Source organism: Vombatus ursinus, unplaced genomic scaffold (assembly GCF_900497805.2).
Source record: "Vombatus ursinus unplaced genomic scaffold, bare-nosed wombat genome assembly UNPS02014811.1, whole genome shotgun sequence".
NCBI classification, from domain to species: Eukaryota; Metazoa; Chordata; class Mammalia; order Diprotodontia; family Vombatidae; genus Vombatus; species Vombatus ursinus.
In genome coordinates, this window is record NW_020954589.1 from 13,599,201 (window position 1) to 13,616,417 (window position 17,217).

The following is a 17,217-nucleotide window of genomic DNA, read 5'->3' on the forward strand; positions in this document are numbered from 1 at the left end:
CTGGTGAGGGATCCAGGAGTGCAGAATCACCTCAGCCAGATGTGGGCGAGGTTCCTGGTGAGGAAGCCAGGCTCACAAAATCACCTGGGCCAGATGTGGACAATGTTCCCAGTCAGGAAGCTGGACTTACAGAGCCACCTGGACCAGATATAGGTAATCCCCATGCACAGAATGCCAGTCATGTAGAATCACCCAGACCAGATGTGTATTGTGTTCTAAGTCAGGAAGACCAGGTCTTAAAATCACTTGAGTTAGATGTGGGAAAAACTCCTGGTCAGGAGACCCAGCTCATCCATTTAGCCAGGGTCATGCAGCTACCTGGGGCAGTTATGGGAAATGTTTCTGAAAAGGAATCTGAACTCATAATGTCTCCCAGAGCAGATGGAGACAGTGCTTTTGGTCAGGAAGCGAAGGTCCTGGAGTTAGCCAGGTTGGATGAGGAAAATGTTCTTTGTAAGGAAGTTGGGCTCCTAAAATCAGCTGAGCTAGACAGAGATAATCACCCAGGCCAGGAAATCGGGCTCCTTCAGTCACCTGGTCTAGATGTGGATGTTTATCCTAGTTATGAAGCCAGGCTCCTAGGGTCATACCAGCCAGGTGTAGGTGATGGAACAGAGTTACACCGGCTAATTGTGAGAAATGTTTCTGATCAGGCAGCTGCTTTCATGACATCACCTGAGGCAGATGCTCCTAGCCAGGAACTTGGGCTCGTAGGGTCACCTGGGCCAGAAGGGGATGATATCCCCGGCCAGAAAGCCAGGTTTATGGAGTCATGGGAGATAGACATCAAAGATGTTTCTGGTAAGGAGGCTCAGGTTTTGCACTCACCTGGCCCAGATGTGGAAGAGACTCCTAGACAGGAAAATGTACTCATGAGTTCACCTGGGCCAGATGTGGCTGATGCTATTGGTCAGGAAATCTGGACAGGTGTAGGTGATGCTGCTGTTCAGGATGCTAGAGTCACAGAGTTGTGTTGGGGTAATGCCAGAAATACTTCTGATCAGGGATCTGGACTCATAGAGTTACCTGAGCTACATATAGATGACACTCCTGGTCAGGAAAGTGGGTTTATTCAGTCAGGTAAAACAGACATGGAAGATACTTCTGGTCAGGAAGGTGAGACTCTGTATTCACCTGGCTTAGATAATGGTGCTATTCCTCGCCAGGGAGCTGGGTATGGCGAGTCAACTGGGTCAGATGTGAGTGATATGGCCATTCAGGAAGCTGGACTCATGAATTCATCAGATCTAGCAAATTCTCCTGGTCAGGAAGACAAGTTCATGGAGTTACCTGAGACAGATGTAGGTACAACTGCTATTCAAGAATCTGAGCTCATAGATGTAGAATCTGGGCTGGATGTGAGGGACACTCCTGGCCAGGAAACCAGGCTCTCTGAGTCGCCCAGGCCTGATGTAGGTGGTACCTTTTTGTACTCACCTGGCCCAGGTGTGAGAGATGCTCTTAGTCAGGAAGTTAGGCTCATTGAACCACCTAGGATGGATGTGGATAATGCTACTGTTCAGGGACCTGGGGTCACAGAGCTGTCTAAGGCTGATGTGGGAGATGCTTCTGATCAAGAAACTAGGCTCCTAAGATCACCTAAGATTGATGCTCCTAGTGGGGAAACTGGGCTAATAGAGTCCCTTAGTCCAGAGATGGGAGATGCTCCTGGTCAGGAAGCTAAGTTTAGGGAATTGTGTGAGACAAGTGTGGGAGATGCTGAGATTGCTGAGATGATATGTTCGCCAGACCCAGATATGGGTGATTCTCCTGATCAGGAAGCTGGGATGGTGGAGTTACATGGGCTATATGTGAGTGAGAGCCCTATTCAGGAAGCCAGAGTCTTGGAGTCATCTGAAACAGATGTGAGTGATGGTCCTGGTGAAGAAATTCTGAGTAGTGAATCATATGAGGCAGGTGTGGGAAATGCATCTGCTCAAGATACTGAAATTATACACGCACTTAGACCAGGTGTGAGTGATTCTGTTGGTCTGGAAGCTGAGATCATGCATTCACCTGGCCCACATGTGGGAGATTCTCCTGGTCAGGAAGCTGGGGTCACAGAATTGCACAGGCCTGATGTGGGAAATGCTTCTGATCAGGAAACCAGATTCATGCCATCAACTGAGACAGATGTGAAGGATGCTGCTAGTCAGGAAGCTGGGTTTAGGGAGTCATTTGAGGTAGCTGTGGGGGACATGCCTGGTCAGGAAGCTGAGATTATGCATTCACCTGATCCAGATATGGAAGATTCTCCTGGTCAGGAAGCTGGGCTCAAGGAGTCATCAGTACTGGATCTGGGAGGGGCTCCTGGTCAGGAAGGCAGGTTCATGGAGTTACCTGAAGCAGGTGTGGATGATGGGTCTAATCAGGTTGGGCAGACAGGGTCACTTGGGTCAGATGTGAGGGATACTCTTGGCCAGGAAAGTGGGTTTAGGGAGTCTTTTGAGATAGATGAGGAAGATACTTTCGGGCTCATGGAGTCACCAGTGCCAGGTCTGGGAGAGAACCCTGGTCAGGAAGGCACATTCTTAGAGTCACCTAAGGAGGGTGTAGATGATGGATCTAGTCAGGTAACTGAGCAGACAGGGTCACCTGGGCCAGACATGGGAGGTGCTTCTGGTCAGGAAGCTGGGTTTAGGGAATCTTATGAGATAGATATGAGAGATGCATTGGGTAAGGAAGTTGAGTTTCTATATTCACTTGGCCCAGATGGGGATGATGCTACTGGTCAAGGAAATCTGATGTTAGAGACACATGAACCAGATGTGGGGGATGCTTCAAGTTCTGGTGAGATAGCTGGACTTAGAGAGTCATATGGACCAGAGATGGGTGATATTCCTAGTCAGGAAGCTGAGACCATGCACTCACCTGGCCCAGAGAGGTGTGATGCTTTTGGGCAGGAGGCTAAGTTTAGGGAATTGTATGAGACAGATGTGGGAGATGCCAAGATTATGTATTCACCAGTCCCAGATATGAGTGATTCTCCTGGTCAGGAAGCTATAGTCATGGAGTCACCTGATACAGATGTGGGTGATGGTCCTGGTCAGGAAGTTATGATTAGAGAGTCGTATGAGGCAGATGTGGGAAGTGCTTCTGCTCAAGATGCTGAAATTATGCGCTCACCTGGGCCAGGTGTGAGTGATTCTGCGGGTTTGGAAGCTGAAATCCTGCATTCACCTGGCCCAAATGTGGGAGATTTTATTGGTGAGGAAGCTGAGGTCATGGAACTGCACAGGCCAGATGTGGGAAATGCTCCTTGTCAGGAAGCCAGATTCATGCCATCATCTGAGACAGATGTGAGTGATGCTCCTGGTCAGGAAGCTGGATTTAGGGAGTCTTGTGAGACAAATGTAAGAGATTCATTGGATAAGGAAGTTGATGTTCTACACTCACTTGACCCAGAAGGAAATGATGCTGTTGGTCAAGGAATTCTGATGCTAGAGATGCATGAGCCAGATGTGGGGGATGCTTCCAGTCCTGGTCAGGTAGATGAGTTTCTAGAGTCATATGGACCAGAAATTGGTGATATCCCTTGTCAGGAAGCTGAGGCCATGCATTCACCTGGCTCAGATAGGTGTGATGCTATTGGTCAGGAAGCTAAGTTTAGAGAATCATGGGAGACAGATGTGGGAGATTCTCATGGCCAGGAAGCTAAGTTTAGGGAATTGTGTGAAACAGATGTGGGAGATACTGAGACTGCTGAGATGATATGTTCACCAGACCCAGATAGGAGTGATTTTCCTGATCAGGAAGCTAGGGTTGTAAAGTTACATGGGCTATATGTGAGTGACACCCCTGTTCAGGAAGCCAGAGTCTTGGAGTCACCTGAAACATACGTGAATGATGATCCTGGTCAGGAAGTTGTGATTAGTGAATCATATGAGGCAGATGTGGGAAATGCCTCTGATCAAGATACTGAGATTATGCACACACCTAGACCAGGTGTGAGTGATTCTGCAGGTTTGGAAACTGAGAGCATGCATTCACCTGGCCCAAATGTGGAAAAGTCTTCTGGTCAGGAAGTTTGGGTCACAGAATTGCATAGGCCAGATGTGGGAAATGCTCCTGATCAGGAAGCTAGATTCATGCCATCATTTGAGGCAGATGTGAGTGATGCTGCTGGTCAAGAAGCTGAGATTCTGCATTCACCTGGTCCAGATGTGGAAAATTCTGGTCAGGAAGCTGGACTCAAGGAGTCATCAGTGCTAGATCTGGGAGAGACCCCTGGTCAGGAAGGCACATTCTTAGAGTCACCTGAGGAAGGTGTGGATAATGGATCTAATCAGGTAACTGAGCAGACAGGGTCACCTGGGCCAGACATGGGGGGTGCTTCTGGTCAGGAAGCTGGGTTTAGGGAATCTTATGAGATAGATATGAGAGATGCATTGGGTAAGGAAGTTGAGTTTCTATATTCACTTGGCCCAGATGGGGATGATGCTACTGGTCAAGGAAATCTGATGCTAGAGATGCATGAGCCAGATGTGGGGGATGCTTCCAGTCCTGGTCAGGTAGATGAGTTTCTAGAGTCATATGGACCAGAAATTGGTGATATCCCTTGTCAGGAAGCTGAGGCCATGCATTCACCTGGCTCAGATAGGTGTGATGCTATTGGTCAGGAAGCTAAGTTTAGAGAATCATGGGAGACAGATGTGGGAGATGCTCCTGGTCAGGAAGCTAAGTTTAGGGAATTGTGTGAAACAGATGTGGGAGATACTGAGACTGCTGAGATGATATGTTCACCAGACCCAGATAGGAGTGATTTTCCTGATCAGGAAGCTAGGGTTGTAAAGTTACATGGGCTATATGTGAGTGACACCCCTGTTCAGGAAGCCAGAGTCTTGGAGTCACCTGAAACATACGTGAATGATGATCCTGGTCAGGAAGTTGTGATTAGTGAATCATATGAGGCAGATGTGGGAAATGCCTCTGATCAAGATACTGAGATTATGCACACACCTAGACCAGGTGTGAGTGATTCTGCAGGTTTGGAAGCAGAGATCATGCATTCACCTGGCCCAAATGTGGGAGAGTCTTCTGATCAGGAAGCTTGGGTCACAGAATTGCATAGGCCAGATGTGGGAAATGCTCCTGATCAGGAAGTCACATTCATGCCATCATTTGAGGAAGATGTGAGTGATGCTGCTGGTCAGGGAGCTGAGATTCTGCATTCACCTGATGCAGATGTGAACGATTCTCCTGGTCAGGAAGCTGGACTCAAGGAGTCATCAGTGCTAGATCTGGGAGGGGCTCCTGGTCAGGAAGGCAGGTTAATGGAGTTACCTGAGACAGGTGTGGATTATGGGTCTAATCATCAGGTTGGGCAGACAAGGTCATTTGAGTCAGATGTGAGGGATACTCTTGGCCAGGAAGGTGGGTTTAGGGAGTCTTTTGAGATAGATGAGGAAGATACTTTTGGGCTCATGGAGTCACCAGTGCCAGGTCTGGGAGAGACTCCTGGTCAGGAAGGCACATTCTTAGAGTCACATGAGGAAGGTGTGTCTAGTCAGGTAACTGAGCAGACAGGGTCACCTGGGCCAGACATGAGGGATGCTCCTGGTCAGGAAGCTGGGTTTAGGGAATCTTATGAGACAGATATGAAAGATGCATTGGGTAGGGAAGTTGAGTTTGGTCCAGATGGGGATGATGCTACTGGTCAAGGAATTCTGATGCTAGAGACACATGAGCCAGATGTGGGGGATGCTTCAAGTTCTGGCGAGGTAGCTGTACTTATAGAGTCATGTGGACCAGAAATGGGTGATATTCCTAGTCAGGAAGCTGAGACCATGCACTCACCTGGCCCAGAGAGGTGTGATGCTTTTGGGCAGGAGGCTAAGTTTAGGGAATTGTATGAGACAGATGTGGGAGATGCCAAGATTATGTATTCACCAGTCCCAGATATGAGTGATTCTCCTGGTCAGGAAGCTATAGTCATGGAGTCACCTGATACAGATGTGGGTGATGGTCCTGGTCAGGAAGATATGATTAGAGAGTCATATGAGGCAGATGTGGGAAGTGTGTCTGCTCAAGATATTGAAATTATGTGCTCACCTGGGCCAGATGTAAGTGATTCTGCTGGTTTGGAAGCTGAAATCCTGCATTCACCTGGTCCAAATGTGGGAGATTTTCCTGGTCAGGAAGCTGGGCCCCAGGAGTCATCGGTGCTAGATCTGGGAGGGGCTCCTGGTCAGGAAGCTGGGCTCCAGGAGTCATTGATGCTAGATCTGGGAGGGGCTCCTGGTCAGGAAGCTGGGCTCCAGCAGTCATCGGTGCTAGATCTGGGAGGGGGTCCTGGTCAGGAAGGCAGATTCTTGGAGTTACCTGAGGAAGGTGTGGGTGATTGGTCTTGTCAACAGGCTGAGCAGATAGGGTCACCTGGGCCAGATGTGAGGGATGCTCCTCATCAGGAAACTGAGATTTTGCAGTCCCCCAGCAGAGATGTGGGTGATGATTTTCATCAGGGAACTGACAGTCTCATAGACTCCTCTAGGCCAGTAGTGGATATTCTTTCTGATGAAGTCCAACTCCCAGAGTCACCTGGGCCAACTGTAGGGGATGCTCCTGAGCAAAAACCTGGCAACATAGAGTCCCCCAGGCCAGATGTACTGCCTGTCATTCCAGAACGTGGAGGACTGCGGAACCAGAACCCAGAAGATGTGCGGAGAGCTGAGGACAGGGGACTCCAGAGGCAAGCTCAGGAAGGGTCCTTGTTCCCAAAGGATTCTTCTGGGAATACACTTGGCCCTCAGGATTCAGGACAAGCTCTTTCCATCCTGGTGGAGGCAGGAGCACAGTCTGGATCCAAAGTCCTGGAAGAACAAATAACACCCCTTTCCTCAGAACCAAGGGAAGAAAATGGGTCAGGAGTCACTAAAGCAACCAAAACCCAGGCAGCTGGAGCCAGCCCAGGGGTAAAGTCTTCTGAGCCTGATTACCTCTTCCATGTTCTTTTCCTGGGAGATTCCAATGTGGGCAAAACATCATTTCTGCACTTGTTACACCATGATTCCTTTCCTGCAGGCCTGACAGCAACTGTAGGTAAGATTCCTGGCCCTGGGTATGGGGGAAGGGATGGAAGTTTAGACTCAGAGGAGTCTCAGAGAACCTCATACCTTGCAAGGGGAAGCCAAAGGTTGTCTTACCCTTATGCATAAGCAAAATAGATGCTTGTTATAGGATTTGAGGGCAGCGAGGTGGTACAGTGGATAAAGTGCTGGGCCTGGAATCAGGAAAACCTGAGTTCAAATCTGGCCTCAGACGTTTACTAGTTATATGACCCTGGGCAAGTCACTTAACCCTGTTTGCCTCAGTTTCCTCATCTGTAAAATGAGCTGGAAAAGGAAACAGCAAACCACTCCAGTGTCTTTGCCAAGAAAACCCCAAATGTGGTCACCAAGAGTTGAAAACGACTGAACAACAATAACAACAAAATAGGATTTAGAAAACAATGGCAATCTCTCCTCTAGTTAGGAATGGCTCTTTTGTAGAGTCAGGAGACCTAAGTTCAAATGCTACCTCTGATATTAACCAAGCTGTGTGACTTTATGTGAGCCACTTTTTTCCCCCTCTGTTTTCTTATCTGTGAAATGGGGATAATAATACTTGTACTACCTACCTTCTCCAGTCCACCACTCCCAAAATTCTATCCCTTCCACATAGGATTTAGGCTTGGAAAGATTATCTAGCCAAATGCCCCCATTTAACAGATGAAGAATAAAGCCCAGAGAGATGAAATCACTTGCAAAAGGTCACAGGTCACCCAGTAGTCACCCTCCACAAATTGTGGGGGGTAGGGATTGGAGGTAGTGATGGAGAGAAGTGACTTCCAGGTCTGGTGACTTGACTGAGAAATAGCAGTGTTGTAAGGAAAGCTCTGGTCCTGCAGACGGAAGATCTGGGTTCTGGTCCTACATCGTTTACTTACTAGTAATGTGACCCTGGACAAGTCATTTCTCTCTGCACTTCAGTTACTTCAGCTGCCAAATTGGGTGAGGGGGAGGACTGGATTAAGTGTTCATTAATGTCACAACTCTGACAGGCTATGAATCTAAAATCACTTCATTTCTCAGACCTTTATTTTCCTTATCCATAAAATGAGGATAAGAATACTTACACTCCTTTACAAGGCTGATCTGAGAAAAGTGCTTTGCAAACTTTAAAGGACTGGGTTTTTGTTTGCTTGTTCATTTTTGCTTTTTTGGACTCCATCTGTAATTCCATTCGCTGTAGGGAATTAAGGTAAGGGCACTCTCTGCCAATGCACATCAGTACCTACTTAGCAATTTACATTCTGACAGCATTGACTGGGTCACTTAGAGGTTAAGTGACCTGGGTCAAGTTTATTCACTTTTCTGAAACCTCAGTTTCCTCACCTGTAAAATGGGGATATTCATGTCTTCACTACCCACTTTGCAAGGTTATCATGAGTGAGGCTCAAATGGGGTCATGGATATGAAAGTGTTTTGTAAACTGTAAGATTCCATATAAATAATATCTCACTTACATGGACACAGCTAGGTGTGCTGGGCCTGGAAGCAGGAAGACCTGAGCTCAAATGGGCTTCAGGCACTTACCAGCTATGTGAATCACTGTGTGACTTTATGTGAGTCACTTTTTTTCCCCTCTTAACCTCTGTTTGCCTCAGTTTTCTCATGTGTAAAATGGGGGTGATGATAGGACCTCCCTCTGAGGGTTGTTATGAGGATCAAATGAGGTGATACTTGTAAAGCTCCCAGAACAGTGCCTGGCACATAGTAGGTGCTTAGTAAATACTTCCTTCGTTCCTTTAACATTGCAAAGCTGTATGTCGCATATCATCTCCTCTCAGTTTTACAACAACACTATGAATGAGATGCTGTTATTATCACAGATGGAGAAACTGAGGCTGAGGGGGACTTTCCTAACAACTACTAAGTGTCTGAAATAGCATATATTATACACGTTTGTACATTGTCGTATAAATACATATATATGTGTATATATATGTTTATATATATGTATATATATATATTTGTGTGTATGTACTTTGTGTGTGTATGATCCCTTATATACACAAATATTATGTGTGTACGTGTGTATATATGTATATTTGTGTCTACATGTACATATATGATACATGTGCACACACATATTGTCATATATGTATGTACACATAGATTTTGTGTATATATACATTTTTGTGTATATTCTAAATGCACACACGTGTTGTATATATACAAGTACACACATAAATATATTTGTATTTATATACACTTATTTATATATTATGTGTTTGTACATGTATGCTGTGCATATACATATATGCATATACATATATACATAAATATTTGTGTATATACATTTATATATAATATGACACATCTACATTATTGTATATATACATATGTGTATATATATTTATATTTTATGTTTATTAATTAACTATATTATATAAAATATAAATGTATTTTGTGTGTATGTATGTATGTGTGTGTGTGTGTGTGTGTGTGTGTGTGTGTGTGTGTGTGTGGAGAGAGAGAGAGACAGAGCACAAGCTTACTGGAATGAGGGAGGGCATTACTAGCAGCTGGGTCGTTTCCCTTCTCTCTAGACTGTAAGCTCAAATAGCAGGACTATTTCACTTTTGCCTTTGTATCTTCAGCATCTAGCATAGTGCCTGGCACATAGTAGGTACTTAATAAATGCTTATTGATTGATTGTCATTTCATTCTAAGCAGGGTCACTGAGGGTGACCTTGGTTTTGGGATGTGGGAATAATAATAATTGCTCCCATTTGTATAGGGTTTTAAGGTTAACAAAGAGTTTTAAAAAATCATTTATTATTGTCATTAGTTCTCAAAAGACTTCTGTGAGGTAGGTGCTATTATTATACCCATTTTATAGAGAAGCCAACTGAAGCTGGGAGAGGTTTAGTCACTTGCCCAGGGCCATACAAATACACATCTGAGGTGGAGTTTAAGCCCAGGTCTTTCTGTCTCTCAGTCCAATGCTCTAGCCACTAGAGGCTGAACCCTGAATGGGGCCCTGCCTCTCATCTCTCCAATGTATCCTAGGGATGGATTATCGGATCAAAAACCTGGTGGTGGATGATAAATGGTTTGCGCTGCAGCTCTGGGACACAGCGGGGCAAGAGAGGTAATGAGCCTTCTTCATTGTCAAAGTCTGCCGGGGACTCCAATGGGGGCTCGGTGATGGGGTATAGAGAAAAAGGGAGGGGAGGGAAGCACAGAGGAGCAAGGCATAGTTCAATCGCACCATCTGGGAGAACAGGGTACCCACACATAGGAAAAGATTCAATAGAAGACAAGAGGTGTTACCCTTGGCCATTAGCTTCTGGGCCTCCCAGGATAATAGATTTGTAGATGGAAGGGACCTCAGAGGCCATCCGGGGCACCCTTCTCATTTTACAGGTGAGGAAACTGAAGCCCAAAGAGGAACTTGCCCAGGATTACACAGGTAGCAAAAGTTGGGATTTGAACTGAGGTACTTTGATTCCAAAGGGCAGCTAGGTGGTGCAGTGGATAGAGTGCTGAGTCTGGAGTCAAGAAGACTCACCTTAGGGAGTTCAAATGTGACCTCAAACACTTACTAGCTGTGTGACCATGGGCTAGTCACTTCACCATGTTTGCCTCAGTTTCCTCATCTGTAAAATGAGCTGGAGAAGGAAATGGTAAACCACTCTAGTATCTTTGCCAAGAAAACCCCAAAGAGGGTCACAAAGAGTCAGACACGATTAAACCTTTGATTCCAAATCTGGTGTTCTGAAGGAGGAATCACTAAGGTCTATGGTGTCCTACCTTAGCAGAAGTGAGTCATTTCTCTTTTCTGGGCTTCTGTTCCTTCATCTGTAAAATGGGACAGTCTATCTATCTTTCTATCTATCCATTCATCCATCCATCCATCTATCCATCCATCCATCTGTCTATCTATCCATCCATCTATGTATCTATCCATCCATCCATCTATCCATCTATCTATCTATCTATCTATCTATCTATCTATCTATCTATCTATCTATCCATCTATCTAAGGCTTTTTTTCCCTGCTTTTTATCCGAAGATATGTCTCAAATTCCCTAAGCCTGAGTTCTCACAGGGACAACTTATCTGCTGCCCAACACCAGGGGGCTAAGTCGATAATGATCTCTGGTGTGCCCTTCCAACTCTCAGAGCTAAGATTTTTCTGTTGCTTAAGACAGCCTGTCTTACTAGGAATCTCCTGGTAGGTACCACAGCATAACCAAGCAGTTTCTCCGGAAGGCCGATGGTATTGTGCTCATGTATGATGTCACCTGCCCAGAAAGCTTCACCCATGTGCGCTACTGGTTGGACTGCATCCAGGTGAGTGGGGTTGCTGCCTGGGCTGGTCCTGGCTAGAGGGGGCCAGCACACTGTATATTTGCTGTTCATCTCCTTTCCCTAGCAGGAGCATGGATTTGACAAAGGAGGGGGTAGGTGTCCCTACCCTCCAAATAGATATGGTGGGGTGAGTGAGGAGAAAACAGGTCCAATACTATGAAACCACAACCACACAGTGGAGCCCTGAACAAAAACTACTTCCTGCATATCCTGTGATTTTTCCCTACTCGATGTTAACCCTGGATATAGTCACAATACCCTGTCCTTGGCTGTCATGGAGACCTGCAACTCTTGCACTAGGTCATGTGATAGGTAGGCTCATTCTGCCCCAACTTCCTAATCAGTTGATCAATAAGACTTTATTGAGGCTCTGCGATAACTCCAACTCAGGGCTACTTGCTGAGAGGAATCTAGGAGAAATAATAAGCATGGTGCCTGCCCGCAACGAGGTCATATTCTATTTGGGGAGAAAGGGTACATATATGCTATATACATATCTATTCACAAACATTTTATTTACACATTTATTTATTATATATTTATATGTGCATATAATATACACATGCACACATGTATGCACACACAGAGAACATGTGTACAATGCAATTCACATATACATATAACTCAACACATGTGCTTTGTATACTACACTCATATGTATACATGCACACATGTTCGTAGACTATCTATATGTGTACAATGCAATGTGCATGTATACACACATTCTTGTGTACCTACATATACATACATATATACATATATCTATGTGTATACATACATGCTTATACACACAAATATATGAATATGTTTATATCCATGGAGGCACCTAGGTGGCTGAGTGGATAGAGTGCTATGCCTGGAGTTAGGAAGATCTGAGTTCACATCCAACTTCAGACCCTTACTAGTTGTGTGATCCTGGGCAAGTCACTTAACCTCTGTTAGCCTTAATTCACTTAAAAAGGAAATGGCCAGCCACTCCAATATCTCTGTCAAGAAAACCCCAAAGATAGTATTGGCATGCTATGGTCCACGGAGTCACAGAGTCAGACATAACTCAACAACAACAACAATGTTTATATATACATCTATACAATATTGTGTACATGCATGCACATATCTATGCACTTCTCTATATATGTACATATAAACACATAGACATAAAAAAGTATATTTACATACACATGTGTCGGTATGCATGCATACAGCATACGTACGCATCTATGTGTGTATACACATATACGTCTCTTTATATGTATATGTATATACACACATACACACATACATGCATGCATGCACCCATGTATCTCCAAGTGGTATATTGCAGAGCTCAGGTGAGAGGAGCCCACATTTCTAGGACACTTTAGAGCTTCCAAAGTAGTTTCCTCACACTTACCCAATGAAGTTCATAGTGCAAGTATTAATATCCCCATGATATGACTGAGCAGTTATGAACTTCATAAGGTCACACAGCTCAGGAGTGTCGGAGAAGGGACTCAAACCCAGGTCTGAGGACTCCTCCTTTTCTGCCTTTGCTCTTTGCTGCCTTTCTTTGTGTGTGTGTGTGGAGGGGGGCAGCAAGGTGGCTCAATCAATAGAGTGCCAGGCCTGGAGTGAGGAGGACCTGGATGCAAATTCAGCCTCAGACACTTCCTAGCTGTGTGACCTTGGGCAAATCACTTCACCTTATTTGCCTCAGTTTCCTCATCTGTAAAATGGGCTGGAGAAGGAAATGGCAAACCGCTCCAGTGTCTTTGTCAAGAAAACTGCAAATGGGATCATGAAGAGTCGGACATGATAACTGAACAACAACAACAAAAACAAAACTGGAGTTGAGAAAAAGAAGACATCTCTGTGGGGCTGGAGTAATCAAGGAAGGTTTTGCACTCACAAGCACTGCCCTCACCATGATGCTGGCTATTTGGTAGGGAGGATGAACATGCAGAGATCTGAGAAACTAAGGCTCATAGCGTTTATCAAGTGACTTGCACAGGGTGACACAGGTAGCAGGTATCAGAGCCTGGATCAGAAACTAGATTTGCTGACTCAAGACCCAATCCAATAAGCATTTATTAAGTACCTACTACATACAGAGAGATATTGGGATAGGTGCCAGGAGTACAAAGACAAAGTGAAAATCAATCCTTGCCCTCAGGATGTGCCATTCTACTGGGAGGACATAATGTGTAAACACACACACACACTTGATCATATGAGTAGGGAGCATGCATTAACAACCAGAGGGATCAGGAAAGTCTTCCTATAGAAGGCAGCACTTGAGTTGAGCCTTAAAGAAAGCTAGGGGAGAAAGAAGGAGAAGAAAAAGGAAAACAAGCATTTATTAAGCACCTACTATGTGCCAGGCACTATGCTAAGTGCTTTACAAATTTGATCCCTAGCTCATTTGATCTAGGGATTTTTAAATATGTAGAAACAGAAGGTAGCACAATCCAGGAGTGGTTATGGGAGATGGAATGCCTGGCTTAGGTAACTATAAATAGGTCAGTTTGGTTGGAATGTCTAGAGGGCATAAAGGTAGGGTGAAATATCTGGAAAGGTAGAGCGTAGAAGCTTTAGGTCCCATTAGGAGGCTGTTGTAATAGACTCAGCAAGAACTAATAAAAGACTGACAGCATGGTGGCCATGAGAGAAGGGGGATAGATGTGAGAGGTGTATTGGAGACTTGATTGGACATTGACTGGGGAAGGAGATGAAGGACAGGGAAGAGATGAGGAGGACTCTGTCATTGTGAGTCCTGTTGACTGGATGATGGTGCTCTCAAGAGAAGTAGAAAAGTGATGGTAGGTTTGGGAACAAAGACGGTGGATTCTGTTTGGGACACGTTGAGTTTGAGATGTTGATGGAACAACAAAGTGGAGTTGTCCAACAGTTTGTGATGTAGGTAGGCTGGAAGCTCAAGAGAGATAAGAGCTAGGACTCATCTCCATGGATTTAGTAATTAAACCCACTGGAACTAATGAAATCACCAAGAGGGGAATGTAGGGAGAATGAGAAGAGGTCCAAAGACAGAGGCTTGGGGGACATCCATGGTTAAATAGGGTTATTGGATGATGACCCAGAAAAGAAGGTGGATGAGTGGACAGACAGGAAGAAGGAGAATCAGGAGAGAGGGGGGTAATGAAAACTGGGAGAGGAAAATGTACAAAGGAGGCAGATGGGTGCTCAGGAGTGAGGTCAAGAAAGGCAAGGATTGAATAAAATTGGATTTAGTCATTACAAGATCTTTGGTAACCTTGGAGAGATCAGTTTCAGGAACCAGATCACAATGGGTTAAGAAGTGATCAGGAGGAGAGAAAGTGGAGGTAATGAGTGTAGATAGCTTTCTCTAGGTCCAGAACACTTTTTAAAAAACAACTTCTTAAAATTTTGAATTTAGCAATTATCAATAAACACAGGCATTCTGATATACAAAGAACAAAGAAGAGAATTGTGTATGAAACTGTGAACTGCTGCTCTGTACAGTTTGTTTTTCTTTAAGTGCATATTAAATTTAACAAGGTAGTAATAAAACCACCCTGCCCCCACCCCTTAGTAACCCTCCCTTGTAACAAGTTTTAATAGAGTCAAGCAAAACAAATCAACACATTGGCCATGACCAAAAATGTGAGTCTCATTCTGTACCCCAAGTCCATCATGTCTCTGGGAAGAGATTGGAGAGGCACACTTCACCATCAGCATTCTGAAGTCATGATTGGTCACTGGGGTCACAGTCCTGAAGTTTTTCAGTGCTGTTTTCCTTCATATTACTGTGGTCATTGTGTAAGCTGTTCTGGTTCTGCTCACTCTATTCTGTGTCAGTTCAAACAATTCTTGTCCAATTTCCCTGAACTCTTCATATCCATCTTATAGTGAAATAATAATCCAATACAGTCATATGCCACCAGCTGTTCAGCCATTGCCAAATGGAGGGGTGCCCACTTTACTTCCAGCTGACTACTATGCAATATGTTTTCCACCTATACCTGCCATAAAGAGTGAGACCTTAGACCAGGAGGGCCTTGAAGGTAATTGAATGCTCTAAGTAGACAAGAAGCCTGAGCAAAGATAATAAAGGCAGATAGAACTTAGTGTATTCGGGGGATAGAGAGTTAAGAAATAGCTCTGATTGGAGCAGAGGGGAGCACGTGGGTAAGCTCAGGTTAGCTAAGTAGAATAGGCCTAACCTTTTGAGGGCTCAGATTTTATCTTATTTCTGCCTAGTCTTCAGCCCCTCAGAACCTGTCCCTCTTCCTTCCCAATTCTGCCCTTTGAACTCAGAGAATGGAGCCTTAAAGAGGCTCCCCTTTGGGGTTTCTTGGAATGAAAGGAAATTGTGCTCCCTTTCTACACAAAACAGTGCATATGTGTGTGTTGTACTGCAGGAAGCAGGACCTGATGATGTTGTCATCCTCCTCCTTGGGAACAAGATAGACTGTGTGAAGGAGAGGCAGGTGTCCACAGAGGCTGGACAGTTCCTGGCCAAGGTGAGTGTCCTGGTGAGCATGCCAGACATGCTTGTTCTCAGAGGAGGGACAGTTCCTGTGAGATGGAGGCAGAGCTGCCCCCTAGTCATGGCAACCTAGGGGCAAATTCAACAGAAGCCACACTGCAAGGGACCTAGGCAGTAGGACTGCACAGGGGACAGGAGAAGGAGGCAGTATGGTGTAGTAGAAGTCGTAATGGTTTTAAAATCATAAGATTTAGGTTTGAAACCTGGTTGTTTTTTTTAACCAACTACCTATGTAGCCTTGAGTAAATTACTGTACTTTTCTGGTTTTCAGTTTCTTCATCCATATCAATCAATAAAAAAAAAACTATTAAGCAGACCACTGGCCCTGGAGTCAAGGGGACCTGAGTTCAAATCTGGCCTCAGACACTTGATACTTACTAGCTGTGTGACCCTGGACAAGTCACTCAACCACATTGCCTAGCCAAAAAAAAAAAAGTAAAAAACAAAACAAAACTATTAAGCGCATATTATGTGTCAGGTACTATGCTAAGTGTATCAAAAAGAGGTAAAAGACAGTCCTTGCTCACATTCTAATATGAATAGGAATGGCTAATAGAAGCTAATAGTCTATTAATTTTTTGGTTTGTAGTTGTCCTTCATTCTCGAAAAGGACCAAAATGACATCACCGTATTGGGGTCAAGGTCCACTGTGTCCAAGTGTGGAAGCTTAGACCAATATGAGCTCAGAATGCTCTACTACAGGTTGGGCACAGATTCTAACGAGGGAGACAATGAACAAGGAAATATATTCAAAACAAGCTACATACAGGATAAATGGGAAATAATGAACAGAGGGAAGGCACTATAATTAAGAGAGGTTGGGAAAGGCTTCCAATAGAAGGGGGGATTTTAGTTGAGACTTAAAAGAAGCCAGGGAGGTCAGTATGTGGAGTTGAGGGAGAAGAGCTTTCCAGGCACGGGGGACAGACATTTGTAATGGGAAGCTGGCCTCTGGTATGAGCTCCTGACCTTTCAAGATTTTATAAGGCCCTGTGTCAAAAGAGGCTGCCCCATCCCAGACACACTTTTGCCTAAGAGGTCAAGAGGTCATGTACTTATTAGATTCAAGAGGACTCAAGGCTCCTCCCCACCCAGAAGCTCTCAGCAGTTTATCCTCCTCATTCAAATGCAGCCAGGAAAGAAAAGAGGTCTGTTTTTGACTATTTGGTGCCTTTTGCTTGCACACCAAGTCTTGGCTCAGCAACCAGTCAAAAGGCCCCTCTTTGCTACACAGGAAACAGTTGAAAGATACCTGTCCACAGAGCAGGATCCTCCATTATGCATGCATGGAAGCAGGCTTTCCAAGCATCCACTGGGGGATTGCGTCAGGCAGAGCAAACTGCACGTGTAGCT

The 17,217-nt window shown here is 44.9% G+C and overlaps 1 protein-coding gene across 3 annotated transcripts in view; it reads left to right on the top strand.

The window, feature by feature from the left end:
- Positions 1-17,217, top strand: part of RAB44 (RAB44, member RAS oncogene family) — a 57,168-nt gene that overhangs the window by 32,664 nt on the left and 7,287 nt on the right. The window contains exons 10-13 of one of the 3 annotated variants that reach the window (XM_027876198.1): positions 6,622-7,038; positions 10,053-10,134; positions 11,225-11,339; positions 15,737-15,838. In XM_027876198.1, coding sequence (XP_027731999.1) covers positions 6,622-7,038; positions 10,053-10,134; positions 11,225-11,339; positions 15,737-15,838 — 716 coding nt within the window. Of the gene's footprint in view, positions 1-2,278; positions 7,039-9,981; positions 10,023-10,052; positions 10,135-11,224; positions 11,340-15,736; positions 15,839-17,217 lie in introns of those variants that run through there. The other 2 variants (XM_027876195.1, XM_027876197.1) reach the window with 2 other exon arrangements.